Raw genomic sequence first — 15,441 nt, forward strand, 5'->3', positions numbered from 1 at the left:
TAGAAAGATGAATTACTCCTCCATCCCCATAAATATATCCTGACAATTATCAACCAAAAACTGCAGCGCCTCATTCTTCTTCTGAACATCGCTCATTTCCCGACTCAGACTTTCGGGCCGCAAAATCGTCGGTGCAAACACCACAGCAACATTCAAGCTCGTCATCAGATTCTCCTTCTCGCGCTCCACGACACGGCGGAGATGGAAGATCAGGAATTCGAGCACATCACGATGAGTGGTCGGAAGGCTCAGCAGGCTGCGACGCATCAAGTCAACACGGGCGGAGACCGGGGTAACGCCCCATGTGTCAAGAAGTTTATCATATACTTCATAGGTGATGAGTGGGGTGGGTAGTTTGCGGAAATATTGTTTCAGGGTCGAGGTGACAGCGTGGATGTCGAGGTCTGGGTCGGAAATGTCGTAATCGGAAGACTTCTCGAAGCCTTCGCGGATCATTTGGACTTGGGAACTGCCGCCAGATTTGCGATAGATGCCCTCGCAATCCATACCTAATTAAATAAAGAACGGTTAACATTAATAAATTTCATGAACAAAAAAAAAAAAAAAAAAAAAGGTAATTCGTCGCTTACCTCGAAGCTCTACTTCCTCGATACAACGTGTGACAATACCTGGAATAACACATTTCTCAACCTCGATCCGTTGTTCAAGGTCAGTGCCAAAAAGCACTTCCGGAAAAACAAAGTCAGCATGCTCGCATTTCAATGAGAAAGGATATGTTGTAGAACAGTTCTCACCATTACTATTATTAGTAGAAACTTCAACAAGAGCCGCAGAACTCTCATTCGACTGCGCTGTCCAAATCCCAGGCTTCACCTTTGAGTTCCCGAAAAATCCAAAACCCTGACGGGTCGACTCCTGAGGTTGACCGCGAACAGATCTATCATCACCATTTTGCGATGCCGCAGATCCATACGGTGCTGTTTCCGCAAACTGACCATCCTTTTGATATTTGCCTTCTGCATAATTGAAAGCGCCCTTGATACCCTTCGTAACGCCCTTTGCTACATTCTGGCTACCTTTCTTCCAATTGAACTTGCGGACTTGGCCCTTACGGATACTGATAACTTGTGGTCCTTGGAGAACGGTTGCTTGGTCTGCCTCTTCGGACTGAATGTTAGAGGTTGATGTGAGAAGGTCATTTGAGGCCCGGTTTTCGCGACCTTCAAGTGAGGCGACAGATTTTTCCTTTTGGTGAGAGGAAATACTCAATCCATTGGTTACCTGGCGACTGCTTTCTCCGCTGCTAGAGGTTGTGTTGGCCCTGTAGATCCCTTGGATCTGGTGAACTAGCTGGTTATTAAGCTCCGCGAGTTGCGAATTTTTAAGAGACAACTGTTCAAATTCTTGAAAGCTCTTATCTTTCATGCGGCCAAGGTTGGTCAGTTCTTCAAGGATGGTATTACGCTTTTGGATCAACTCCTCAATCTGAGGGGCAAACGAATCTTTGAGTCGCTGTACAGACTCCGCAAATTCACGTAATACGCTATTGCTTAGTCTCCTTAGATCAAGAGGGGCCCCACTCTGCTTTTCGGCGGCGATGCATTCTGTAAGGACCTCCAGCTCACGTAGGACAATCTCCTTCTGAGCATCAAGAAATACCATAGTGGATCGCTTTTCGCGAAGTTCTGTGTTAACCTGTTTGATGTTTGCTGTGGCATTAAGTGAAGCCTCCAACGCTGAGATTTTCTGATCCTTCTCAACAATCTTCTGCCGTTCCCTTCGGAGCTCGTTCTTGTACCAGGAAAGCTCATCGCGATTTTCAGGGGAACTCCCAATTGGACTGCTGATGTCATTCACAAAGTTGCTTCCATTTGACGGTGACTTAGGCCATTTCTGCTCTTTCGATAGTCGGGCACATTTATCGCTTAAGCTTCTTCCATGTCTGACGGAATGCGACACCCGCTTCAGCAGGGATTCTTGATTCTGGCTATCATGACTGCCAAGAATTCGGGCCATATCTTCTTCCAAGGAGAAGTCTCCCACCCCACTGTAACGCAACCTCGGGGAAGCTCCAATATCCGGCTCACGATGGCCATCAGAATACACAGTCTTCACCGATTCGTTACGAGAATGATGCCCACGAGGGTCTGCAGATTTCTGTTTCGACACGCTGCCAGACCCAGAACGCTTGTGAAGTGAGGGAGTAGAAACTGAAGCATCGGAAACCCGCTTTGACACTGACGCCTCTTGTACCCTCAATCCCTTTGCAGTCGGGGATTTGTCCACCTGGGGAGATGAAAAATTCGAGGACGCCGGCGCAGCATCGTTTGTAATACTAGATGTTGGTGGCGTAGACTTGCTAACAGGTGCTGCAGATGCTACCACCTTCCTTTGGAGAGATTGATGTAGTTTGGCTTCGAGAGAATCGCCTCTCTTAGGCGGATATTGCAGTCCCGGTCTCGCAGGCTCAACCGATCCATTTTCTTTCATTCGGGGTTCCTGAGAAAAGCGTGAAGGTGTATTATTGTTGAGTTCTGGTGCCGGAGACGGTTGATTTGTGACCCGTGCCGTATCCCGAGGAGGAGGACTTATAACGATGTCTTCGGTTTCTTCATGTGTAGGAGACGTCACTGTAGCCGTCAAATCGAGGTCAGGCCGAGACATGTTCTCAGAGCCACCTCGTGACCTCCTTCCCTTAGGGACGTCTTGCAACTTGAATTTATCTCCACGGCCCGACATATCGGCCCCAGGGCCGGAACTGTTCTGCAATATATTCTGTTGGCGAATATTGTTATTGTTAGCAGGAGGCGACACAAGAGTAGAAGCTCTTGAGGGTGTCGTGCTCTCTTGGAATTTGTGAGGGCCTGGATCTGCGGGACGCTTGTTTTGATATGGACTTTGCTGCTCAGAAGAGGCCTCAGGGTGACTCTGGTCTCGGAGGTATTCATGTACGTCTGTAGACTGTGTGCGAGAGCTGTCTCCAGATATGCGCTGACCAAGGGACTCTCGTGGCACAACAGGAGAAGCTTCTGACGGGGGTGGTTGAGGAGAGCGAGTTTCAGAAGCTGCGGGATCAAATGCAACAGGTATGAGAAACTCTTCTCCACCCGATACATCAGATTTATGAGAAATAGCAGAATGGCGATTCAACTTGTAAGTACTGGAAGGAAGGATAAGATTATCTATTTCACAAGTGATTAGTCTTCAAAGAAGTGATCAAGATTGCAAACTTGGACGATAGGACCGCGGATGTACCTTGGTTAACGGGCTGTGGTTCAGGAGTTCCAACATTTTTGTCATCCCCCGAGCTTTTCTGCTCTTCGGATCTTGGACGCGACGGCAATTCAGTGGGCAGTTCAATGGGCATTTCAGCTGGCAGCTCAACGGGCATTTCAGAGGGAACTTCAGCGGGCAGTTCATGGTATTGATCGGGTAGTGGACTGGGAGAAGTTGCTGATAACCCATTGCTCGAAGCAATGGTTGTCGGGAGTGACGGGAGAGATTTGTCTAGCTGGACATTGGGGACTTTTTGACGCTGCCTGGCCGTTCGCTTCCGCCTTCGTGCCATCAGTGATTCATGACAATCCATACAAAAGATACCCTGTGATGTCCGCGCATAGCGAAGATTCTCGATCTTCCGCTTACAGTTGCGACATTTGAAGCAGGTTGCGCAAAAGGCCTGGTCGCCGGTGAGGATTGCTAGGTCTTCGATCTTGTCTCCGCAGGAACTGCAGCTGTAAGTGCAACTGTTGCAAATGAGAGAGCCATCGCCCAGCAGAAGGAGGTTTGCCTCTGAATCGAGAAAGGTGCCGCATGTGTTGCATCGAAAACAGTCAATATGCCATCGTTTATTGGCTTTCAACTAATTAGTTTTGTTTCTTGCGACTATATATTTAATAATTGGTTGATGATAAGGAGGGCCTACTCACCCAGCTCGAAAGCTTTGCCTTCTTCCAGTATCTTATATCATACTTCCGTTAGCCAAGAGAATATTTATCAAAGAAAATACTAAAAAGTGATCTGCGTTGCAGGTGGGGTCAACCGTACCTCTCCGCAACCCTGACATGGAAATGGGACGTCATCCAGATCTAATGGAGAGTCCGGTTGGCCAGTGGGTGACTCCATCTCTCAATTCTCTCCCCTTCGACACTCTCAATCGTAGTGTAGTACCAGCTGGTCTCTATGCTTATTACCCCCAACTCTTGTGATAGTGTGGTGTTGTATTCTAGCCTGGGTAAATCTAGAACTCGGAGATCCGAAACCATTCGGGATGCAGACACGAACAATGGATAACTGCTGGTGGCGGAGGGGTCCAAGGTCAATCAATTTTTTCTCCTTGAAAACTCCACAAGCAAACCTTTCTATATACAGTGAGGAGGCCAGTTCTACCGAGTTGCAATGGCCGATTTGGAGAAGAGAGCCAATGGTCACGCTAAAAGACAGGATCGGAGGATAAGAGGGGGCGGGAGAAGGGGTGGGGAGGGGGGAGAGGGGAGAGGGGAGAGGGGAGAGGGGAGAGGGGAGAGGGGGAGAGAATGTGGCTTAGGAAGTCAGGGACAAACAGGCAGTAGGACGAGATATGGAAGAGGAATACTAGAACAACTACACAACGTGGTTAAGGGAGGGCGGGTTTGGTTGGCCGTGTAATATGACGGAGTTGGATGGGGTTGGAGCGCGCGTGAGACGTCCACGGATGGGCACAGAGACAAAAGTCGTGACTTTTGTGTGGACGGACGACCTCAGAGCAACGCCTAACACAAAGGAGACGAGGTCAGCAACCGGCACACAACATTAATTTGGGGAGCATTGGTCGAGGAGGAACACGCGTAAAGCAGAGGAAAGAAGAGGTAAAGAATAGGCGGGGTGGAGAGACGTTGAAATGCGAAACACGCCAGAAATTAACGGGTCGTTGATGGCTGGAGAAACGTGTTGTTGCACCGACCGTACCTAACAGGTTGCTCCGCAGACGGGATGGAAATCCCAGGCGAACACTCGGTTGGTGAATCGGGAGAATAGCCCACTGATGAATGACAAGGATGTGCAGAGTTGGACTTGGTCTCGATTGAAATCAGAGAAATGGAATGGGAGATGTAATAAAGGGATGATGTTAAATATAGCTTAATTATTATAGTGACGGCTGTTCGACCAACAGGTCTAACAAACAACAAGTGATTGACGATCCTGACGCAGAGGGGGAACAGATTCCGAGAGAAAGAACAGGCTAGGCGATGATTAAAAGGAACCTATTGCACGTCTGTCAAAGTCCGTTCCCTTGTTAATTTTCTCCTGGAGCACTCCGTCTAGAAAAACGACGTGGTTGGTACGAAAGTAAAATTTGTGCAGTTGCTGGTTTACGTGCAAGCAGGCAGACCGTTTGGAACCGACTAAACAAGGAGAAGAAAAGAAGAAAAAAAGACAGCACACGGCAGACAACGCAGGGAATGAATAATAACTAATTGGGGCAGAGCTGACACTAAGACACACCAACACCCAAACGAAACAGAAAATAGCATTAACAGTTTAACTAGTTATTCTGTGGATAGTTCTTTTTAATAATAGTTCACTCCCCCTCAGCCGCGCGTGGAATTATCCATCTCATCATTCTCTATCCAGATGTTCGGTTGTCGAGATGTCTCCAGGTGTAAACTATCCGCTGCGGACAATGGCTTCTTGGATATTTTTATGTTTTTTTATACCAAACATGCACAAAATATACACTCCACGTTTCAGCGGGCTGCTGAACAAGCTGTTGAGCAACATATCTCCGGCCTGGTAGAAACCATGTTACATACAATTATCTCTCCCTGCTGTGAACCCTTCACAACTGTCCTTTACACGTGGATCCCGGTCTTAACGCCACGAACAGGTCCGATAACCAGACACTGGTTAGACACGCACGCAAAAGCGGAGTGAAACGATGCTACCGCTCCAAAGGACCGAAGTTATTTCGCTAAGACCCAGCGTTAAAACAGCCACTCCTGCACCATAATGGAAGAAAAAGCCGGCTAATTAAACTTACCCTTCTTGACGCGCTTTCCAGCGATCAGGAAGAATAAAAAACCGCATGTGGAGAAAGGAGAAGAAAAGGACGGAGAAGAACCAGTTGATTCCAAACCATCAACCACGTCTTCAAGGGAACAAGAACCACGGAATATATGGCATCGAAGAATTGGAAGGATATCCAGGAACCCCGCCACCTTTTCTATCTCACTGAAACATTAACTGCCTAGCCATGGATAAAAGCAGGAGGATTCCCTTTGAGATTCGGATGATGTAAATCCCCTCCTACAGGTCCCCAGCGGACATCCTGGCGGAGAAAGTCGAGGATCAGTTTACTAACGGGAGGAACTGATCGCTCTCTGTCCCGTCCAGACATGCAACAAGGAGCCCAGACTGGCCCTTAGTTCCTATATTCTCCTTCATCTTATATCCCGCAAGCATCATCCCATATAATCCCAGCTCGCAAATATCTCCCTGTTTGGCACATGAGACAGACAACCCAGCACCCACTAGTGTGCCCATATAACTACATCTGCAATAGTGTCCGTGATAATGGACCCTTGTGTATATGTCAGTTTATGCACAGCAACGGCTTCTGGCTCTTTGAGAACAATATACATTATCATTGCCCTTTAGAGGTACACTTATATAAACTATATAATGACGACAACATTCAAACATGTGGTTAGCTGCAGCGAATGATGAGCTGACTCTGTTAAAACTACCCCATAGAGAAGAACCATAAATTCCCTCACTAGGTAATAAATATCGAATTACCGTCAATTGGGTAAATGAAAGCACCGTTTTTGCCCCGCCCAATTACCTTCAATATTAATAAAGTTGATACAAGTTTCAGCAGCAATATGTGGAATGACGAAACATTCACAGGCTTTCCTGCATCCTTTGACTTCATATTTTGGCAATTCACCGACGACGATCTGACCCCTCCAAGTTGATCTTCTGGCTCAGGTTGCCCATTCGATTTTCCCAGCGATTCCGTCAGTCACTTGAAATAACACAGCGGATTTTAACTAGTCTGATGGCTCCTCCTGTACCTGCGCCGGATGGTCCGCACCAGAGGGGGGGGGTTTAATAGCCCCGGGCCCACTTTTATAAAACAATGATCAACTGATCATCCATCTAAAATAAATACGGTCTAGGGGTAGATTAGGTTAAGATTAGGTTAGTATTCTAGGATTGGGATTAGTTAGGGGCTTTAGATGAGAGTTGGTTAAGGGGAAGGGACCTGAGAAAGGTTTGTAAGGTTTGTATGGGATGTGAACTAGAGTGTGTAGTTTTAATGGAGGGTTGTCATGGTTTAACGTTATTATACAGCATCAAACCATGTTCGGCTCCTTTGAAACCAACGTCCAACTGTATGCACCAGAGAAAGAAGCACTCACAGTTTCCTTTCCTTTCCCAGGTTCTGACGGAGTTAGTTTTAAATATTTTATCTAGAAAGAGTCTCGCTTGACCGCTGGTCGGCGTCAGTCCGAGCCTCTGAGGTCTACATCACATGCATATGGAAGTACAGCACTTACAAAGAACATGCCTTTGGTAACTATATTAGGAACGCTGGATGGCTAGGGGAACAATACCGAGTGCGATATTGGAGAGAACTTGGATGACTACCTCGAATCCTCGGGACCCTCGGCCTGCATCTATATATACAGAAACTCCGCTGATATTCAAGTTGAAACTACAATCCCTTCGTTCGTTTATTTGCTGTTTTGAAAAGGTGACTAAGATTAACCAGCAGAGAGGACGGGTACAAGGGGACTGCCCTTGTTCGGATTAAACTAATTACACTTCAATCCTGCGCCTCTTCAGTTCAACGACCCCATGTATGTAGAGTACATGCATTGGGGAATTGATCGAATTTAACCTTATCATCGCTTTTTACTCTTCGCATGAGTCACTTGATTAAAGGATCAAAAGTGACGACGACATCTATGACTTATATAAGGAATACGCTATCAGATACATAGCAAATACGCGGGAAGTTCAACCTTGCAAAAAGTACGGCTGTTCTTTCATGTGCAGTCATCTCAAAAACCTGAAAAATGATATTCCCATATAACTACCCCGTGCTACCCGTGGTAATTGTGGCAGAAACTAAAAGAAAAGAAAAGAAAAAGAAAAAGAAAAAGAATGAATGAAAAAAAAAGCTAGCTGACTATTTCGACATCCATTGAAATACCAAACTTCATACTCGCATAAGACGATGATCTGCCACGATCGGGATCTCATTCAGCCTCCGCCCCTCAAATATATGACTGCCTAGCCAATGAAATTTTTGAGAGACAGAGATCGTTAATGTTTAGTGGGTGGGATCTTGGAAAGATCGCACTTGTACTGTTTCGTGTTTCAAAATGTATCCAAATCGAGGTTAGCAATGGATGGATTAGTTAGTTGGATAGATCCTGGATCCCTGGATTTTATTCTGAGAAACGAAAAACAAAGGCTGAGCGTTTGCTGATTTCTTGAAGACTAGGGGAAATAATCCAATGAATTGAAGAGATATGCGTGAACAATTTCTACTGCTGCACAGGATGTTAATAACTTCCAACTGAAATCCTTGTGCACGAAGCAAAATGACCCAGCAGGTCTATTGGGATAAACAAAAATATAGCACAGCAGCGGGTATTGAATCAAAAATTGCCCCTTGATAAAATCAGAACGAGGTAATTTGAAGTAGAAGTAAAATGACAAACTTCCTGCTGAGATACAAGGAAGAAGTGGAGGAAAATAAATAGTATCAGGCGGGTAAGGGATATCAGGATGAGAGAACAGAATTAAAAAGTTAGAAGTTACGAAGAAAGGGAAAAGAATTATACAATTAAGAACACATTATACCACTATAAGGAATCACTTTTCGGGGGAAAAAAAAGAAAAGAAAAGAATAATGTAAAAGAGAAAAGCCGATAGAAGCAGGAAAGTGGAAAACAACTACATATACTCCAATAACACCACAAATAATCATAATGATAACACCATATCGACAACCAAGCACCAAGAATCGAGGAAAGAAGAGGGACAATGCGATAAATAGAGCAGACAAGAAACATAGAAGGAGTTATGCAGAAAGTACACGCCCCCCCAACGCCTGAAGCATCTCGAACCTGGTTAGGGACCTAAAAGTCCCGATTAGACATTGATCGCTCATCTCCCCGGCTTCCTCACAATGTAATAAGTTAACAATGGACGATGATCTTCAGCCTTAATCATTCGCCAAAATGCTTCTTCTGGCTTAACCATCTCATGCAGCTCTAGACAAAACTCCATTACTGCCCGTCTTATATCTGGTTGCGGATCCTTAAGGCTCACGTTGGCAAAGTTGCCCAGGCGCTGCAGCACCGGCTCACTAAGGAATAGATTCTTTTCGTTTAGTCGACGTAGGAGTCCGCTGAGGATATATCCGCCCATTGCGACCATTCGATGGCTTTCGGGAGACTTCTCCTCTGATTCCAGCAGATCCAGTACAGCGTCAATCACATCTGCCGGATCACAAGCTCCTACAATATCTTCTGCTGTTTCTTCGAGGCCGCTAACAATATGATTTGTAAGCTCATAGTGTTTGCGTGCCGTGATAATTGCCGTCATAGCTCTCGCGTAGTATGTGGAGAAATAATTACGATTCATCGAGAAAAGCAATCGAATCGTCACTAATACCTGCGTTTTCATGTCGAGCGGTCGTCCAGTTGCAGATTTCTTTTCTGTATCTGGAGCTTCCAGCGCGTTTAACAACACCAACAATGCTTCGCCATATTTGGCTTCGTCATTGAATATTGACTCATGATATTTGATCAAACTCTGCACCTTTCGATATCCATGGACGTCAATAGCTCCAGATCGGATTTTATTAAGTCCCCTATCAATCATATCTCGTGCCCGGGATGGGTCTTTCGATCGTGGACTCAGGCTCCTTCGTCTTTCTGAAATCTCCACCTTTTTCCATCGTCGATGTATATTCTCGCTCGCAGGGAAAGCAGCGCTTGCTGGAGAAAATGTTGAGGGTAGCTGTTGCTGATTGTGTTTGCGATTGGGAGTGTTTGCTGGTTCGTTGATAGAGTGTTCTTCAAGAGGAATTGCTTTGGCAGGCGAACGGGGTGTTCTTGGGGACATTCCAAGTGAAAATGGATAGGGGATATTTTCCTTGGCATTTGGAGACTGGGGGTCTTCATAGACCTTGAGGGTGTCCACAGGATGATTGCCCTCACTGCTAGAAAGGGAAAGCCGGCCCGCTGGCGCGGGCATTCTGGGCAGCACCACGTCATCTTTGTGTTTAGAATAGCGCCTGTTAGGGCTGGTCGTTGTAGCCAAAAGTTCACCAGAACGCACTTGGGATTGGAAAGATGGTGACATGGGGATATGAGTAACGGAGACGTCGCTGCTGCTCAAACGGCGATGGCTCGAAAGAGTGCCATGAGACGTGGTTAGAGATCTAGAAGTAGGAAGATCAACCATAAGTTCGGCTTCGTCTTGGCTGAAAACATCATCACTGGAAGCAGGGACGACGGCTTCAGTAGGGCTAAGAATCTTTTCCGCAGTTCTATTGTCGGGCTTCGGTACGGCTATCGCTATATTTTCTTCAGTTCTAGCCGGGCTAACAGGGCTAGCAACTTGTGGTTTTGCGTCTACAGAAGATGCGTAATTTGGTTTAACCGCAGGACCTGCCATTAAACGAACTTCACCAGATTTCAAACCTGTAATATCAAGCCGTTTCGGTTTTGGCTTTGCTGTGCTGACAGGAGCACTGCTTTCAAGTCTCGACTTGGGACGAGAAGGTGTGGGGTTGGGTTTTCTTCCCGGAGTTGCTGTTATGGTCTTACTCCGGGGTTTCGGAGGGCTTTCTGGGGGACTTGATAATCTCGGATGAGACGCGCTTTGAACGGACCTATTACGCGATGAGTATGGATCGGCAGTAGCAGGTCGCATCAACTCAGGCCGTCGTGGTCGTGAAGAAGGACGCATTGGGGCAGAGGAGAGGGAGGTATTTTGGGACGAAATATGAACCCCAGTAGGCACTGTGCGAGTGGTCGACCCAGGTGGTTTGTGTATCGGGGGTTTAGCCGATTTTACATCCGGAAATGATGACTGCGCAGATTCTGGGCGGGCAGGTAGTTTCTTCGCTACAGCCAGACGAGCCTTTTTCTGAGCAGCAATCGTTTCTTTGAGGGTTTGTCGCGACCCTCCCCCTGAAACGCTGGGTCCCAAACCCGTTCGAGGCCTTCCATTAGTATTTACGGCATTTGGGTCAAGATTTGGATTACTAGGATCCCTTTCGAGAAGAGACTTTGACTTGGCATCTAGTGTTTCCATGATCCTATACTGAACTTAGCATAATGAGCTTTGAAATTCCAGAACGCAAAGTTTTACGTACCCTTCAGCTCTCTCAGGCCAGAGCCTCGCGAAAGTCCAGAAAGTTGATCGCATGTTTTCCCTCACTCCAGGATTGGGATCCGCTAATCCCTTCTTGACACATTTTTCCAGAACATCAGCACCCCCGCTGTGTTCAATGGACCCTTTGATCCCGCTGTGCTTCGTGATAAGGGTTTGTATCCAGCCCGTGACGAATAGCCTAGGTTGAACATTTTTGTCCTGACACGCACCCCAAAGATGCTGTACAATTCTAGAAGTGTAAGAGACATTGCCGATGATAGCGTCCACAGTGAGGTTGCCGTTTTGTGCACTAATTTTCTTCAGTCCCCCGCACACTTTGATCATATTTAGCAAGAGGACTTCAACCATAGGATCAATTGCCGGCCCATTCACCCGTGCAATATCTTGAATTAAGCAACAACCGGCGGCGGACAACGTTGTTCGCAATGAGTTGGAAGATTTTAGGATACCGTCGAGCAGACTTTTAATACCCGCCAAGTAATTCTGCTCAAAATCATGCGGGGCGTTGCCCTTTGTTATTCGTCGCAGTTTCAAAACGCTTTTCTCGCGAGGAATCCAGTTCTGCTCTGATTCTCTGCCTTCAAAATGGGGTAGCATTTCGCGAATTATTTCATCTAGTTCTCTGTGGGAATTGATGTAAAGAGGTTCGATTGTTTCCGCTTCAACGATTTCTGGGTTTCCGGTAACGGCGGAGAACGACTCGATGCTGGCACTGTGCGATAGCACCGCATCCCTTCGTGGAGGATCTCTAGATATTTTTGGAGCATCTGAAACTACGGTTAGTAAGACTAGTAACAAAGTGATGAGAGTGCATACCAATAGAGGTCGAATCAAATGTCATGCTTGCTTCCTTACTTGTTGGTTCGCCGTAGGAGTGAATGGAAAGAACGGAGTTAGGCCGCTGGGGATCTTGAGATCGATGGCTTGAAAAGCTGCTCCCAGGTCTCAAGATATCGGATCTTGGTTGAGACTGCATGGAAGAGGAAAGTTCATGATCCTGGCCAATGCTAGACAGGATTGAGGTTGCTATCGATTTCCTCACGTTATGTGATTGAAGTTGCTGTTTTAAATCCGACAACGCTCGAGGGGGGGCATTTCTATCTAGTATGAGCAAACAGAAATCTGGGCGGATAGCTTGTGGGTTCGTGACCTACCGAAATAGATCGATAACTGTCATCTTCGCAGTTTCCCTGACTCCACTATCGGCATCCTCAAGACAGACGACGAGACTTGGAACGTACGTACGGAAAAGCACTCCGCGTTCACGAGTCATCTACAAACAAGAGCGAGAGGGATAGCCATATATTAGCAAACAAATGAGACAGTCAAGCCAGGTTTGGATGATACATGATAAACTGGTAATAAACTCACAGTCGCCAACCATGCCATACTAGTTTCTTTTGCCCGTGGATTCTTCCCCGCCAACGCAAGTTCCAAGACATGATGTTCAACCTCAACAGGAGAAGCCTGCCAAAAGTCACTGAATGCCTGAGAGGCCTGAGAACGGACGCGCTCTTTGTGATCGCCTAGCCGCTCAAGCAGCAACTGATATGTGGACCGTCCTTGAGAGGCAATTGTCTGATGTAATTCCTGGAGATAAAGTCGTTTGAGCAGATGACCTAAGGCAGAAAATCCCGCTGTGGAGAGCAAGGAATGTGGTGAGGCAATCGCAAGACGGAATGCCTCGAATATTGTGGATACGGCGACCTCCGGCACATTTTTTTGCTTTATTTCCGACTTGAGCTTGGTGAGATGTTGTACCTTCGCCTCGACGGAGAGATTGCTGTTTTTAAACGCTGCTAGAACCTCAGTGGCTCTAGCTTCCATTGTCAAGATTGTTCGATCACAAAGCTCATTGGTAATGGGACATCCTGGGATGTGGCTGCTGTGATATCTTGACCAACGATAGATGGCCTATGCGCAGGATCACTGAAATACAGTTTTCCACCTCCTTGTAGATAGATTCGAACGGTAATTGGATAGCCGAGCCGCGAGGGTGGATATGTGAGCAGCTGAAGGTACCGTGAGAATTCGAAAGAGGATCAAGAACTTGGCGTCAGATCTGACAGATTATGCTAAGGCAACTCACGATTAGCACTTGGAAGAAAGATGAAGGGGGCGTGGGGTAAAGAAGGGTGAAAAATTGTGAAGCGTAGAGGATTCAAGTAGCAGCACAGACCATGGAGATATCTGCGCGACTCTGAAAAAGGGGAGGAAGGGGGGTTAGATAACCGATGTAGAAGAGGGTGCGGGTTATACCTGGAGTTGACGTAGCAAATGTGTTTTGGCATATAGCGCAGGGTATATAAGTTGGGATGGGAATGCAGCGATGGGAGTCGGCAAGGGACTTTGATGATGAAGACATGAGGTTGCGACGAGGAAGAAGAGCCTCAGTTCGGAAGCCAGGCAATGGCCGAAAAGGGTAATTTGATTGTTTCGCTGCCCAAAATATGGTTGGCTTGGCAGCAGCACAGCGCTAGCCCGATCTGGGTGGCGAAGATTGGTCAGCGGCTTTCTTTGGAGCTTGACGTTAGGTACTAGTTATCATATCAATGCATCCGTGTACAGAGTAATTAATAACTAGTTACAAGGATACTGTAGAAATACTTTCATTATTATCAGATGTTGATTGAAAAATCTATCTGTCAAAAGGTAAACAAATCAACTATTCTAGTGTGCTGATCCATGGTTGAACACAAACTTTTACCTTTCCAAGCATTCAAAGTCTCAGGAGACTTCGCATAAACTAATATTCACTGACATTCTGAAGGAAAAGAACACTCGAGTGGTTGTCATATATTCATGTCTGTTGTCTTCTAAGGCCATTCTTGTATAGATCATTGTTAAAAAATCAATGTAGTAAGCTAGAGGTGGATATATGTAGTATTTAAGCGTATGAATTCATATCATGAGGATTAGATGCGGCGGCTGAGCCACTGCATGCAACAATCAATCTATAATAAACATGCCACTTTCATATGCTGACAATTTTCGTACGTAGCCATTGACATCCTCTGATAAATAAGAACGCTTCGAAAACCATGTCCACATCATCTAGCTCTCCGATTCTATTAACCACAGAGGAATCTCCAATCCCGCGCTGCCAAACAACGGACGCGGAAAATACTGAAAGTAAAACCAGCGATGACAGCGCCATTGCGGCATCCCCGCACACCGCAGCTCGCCCATCACCTAAAGTTCGCCTGCACCTCCAAGACCTTACAGACCCCGCAACTAAGACCTTCATAAATTTAATCGCAGACCCAAATGCCGCAATCAATACAGCTCTAGCCAACATTGTAACGTACCTGTACACATCTCCCCCGAAAAATGACCAAACTGGGACCGACTATGCTCAATCCACACGTCCCCACTTCAAACCATCCCTCCCAGACACCCGCTCCGTCACCCTTATACTCCGCAATAAATCTGGCGTAGCTTACACAACAGGCACAGACCTAGATCCAGACCACAAAGAGATCCACATCTCTCTCTCCTACATCTCCAAAGTCAGCAAGACATTTGAAGACCCGACCAGCGAACTCTTAGGCGTAATCACCCACGAGCTAGTGCATTGCTATCAGCACAGTCGCCCTCGTTCCGACCCGAAAAATGAGAAGAAACAGAAGGGAAAGCCTTCACCGGAAATGCCATCTCCCCCATCCGGTCTAATTGAAGGTATTGCGGACTTTGTACGTTTGAAGGCAGGCCTCGTTCCTCCTCATTGGAAGCGGCCGATGAACAAGGCTGAGCGCGGTGACTCGTGGCATCAGGGGTATCAGAGCACTGCATTCTTTCTGGAATGGATTGAGGATGTAAAGGTGGGGAAGGGAGCAGTGGGGATGTTGAATGATAGGTTGTTGAGGACGGGGTATGTGGATGAGTCGGATCTGAACGCAGACGAGAATGACGAGAAGGGGGAAGGGGAGGGGCAGCGAGTGATGAAGGATGGCAAGACGCCGGCTAAGTTGGGATTCTGGCACGGGCTTTTTGGAGCGGAGGTGCTGGAGCTCTGGGAGGAATATGGAGAGTATTTGGATTCTTCTAAGATGAATTAAGACAGTGGTTGAAGGATGA

At 46.7% G+C, this 15,441-nt stretch overlaps 3 protein-coding genes across 3 annotated transcripts; 1 reads left to right on the top strand and 2 right to left on the bottom strand.

Moving 5' to 3' along the window:
* Positions 1-12: 12 nt before the first annotated feature.
* PADG_02794 (uncharacterized protein) lies at positions 13-4,086 on the bottom strand (the record flags this gene model as incomplete). Its single annotated transcript, XM_010759836.1, has 5 exons — positions 13-509; positions 591-3,143; positions 3,217-3,816; positions 3,891-3,921; positions 4,009-4,086. 5 exons carry the CDS (start codon positions 4,084-4,086, stop codon positions 13-15), a joined length of 3,759 nt encoding a protein of 1,252 aa, XP_010758138.1.
* A 5,037-nt stretch (positions 4,087-9,123) lies between these two features.
* On the bottom strand, positions 9,124-13,191 carry PADG_02795 (uncharacterized protein; the record flags this gene model as incomplete). The annotated part of the gene is made up of 5 exons (XM_010759837.1): positions 9,124-11,287; positions 11,345-12,137; positions 12,181-12,461; positions 12,519-12,637; positions 12,736-13,191. The coding sequence occupies 5 exons, from the start codon at positions 13,189-13,191 to the stop codon at positions 9,124-9,126; spliced, it is 3,813 nt and encodes a 1,270-aa protein (XP_010758139.1).
* A 1,214-nt stretch (positions 13,192-14,405) lies between these two features.
* PADG_02796 (uncharacterized protein) lies at positions 14,406-15,422 on the top strand (the record flags this gene model as incomplete). The annotated part of the gene is made up of 1 exon (XM_010760303.1): positions 14,406-15,422. One exon carries the CDS (start codon positions 14,406-14,408, stop codon positions 15,420-15,422), a length of 1,017 nt encoding a protein of 338 aa, XP_010758605.1.
* Between the last annotated feature and the right edge of the window lie 19 nt (positions 15,423-15,441).

This window comes from Paracoccidioides brasiliensis (assembly GCF_000150735.1).
Source record: "Paracoccidioides brasiliensis Pb18 unplaced genomic scaffold supercont2.3, whole genome shotgun sequence".
Lineage (NCBI taxonomy): Eukaryota > Fungi > Ascomycota > Eurotiomycetes > Onygenales > Ajellomycetaceae > Paracoccidioides > Paracoccidioides brasiliensis.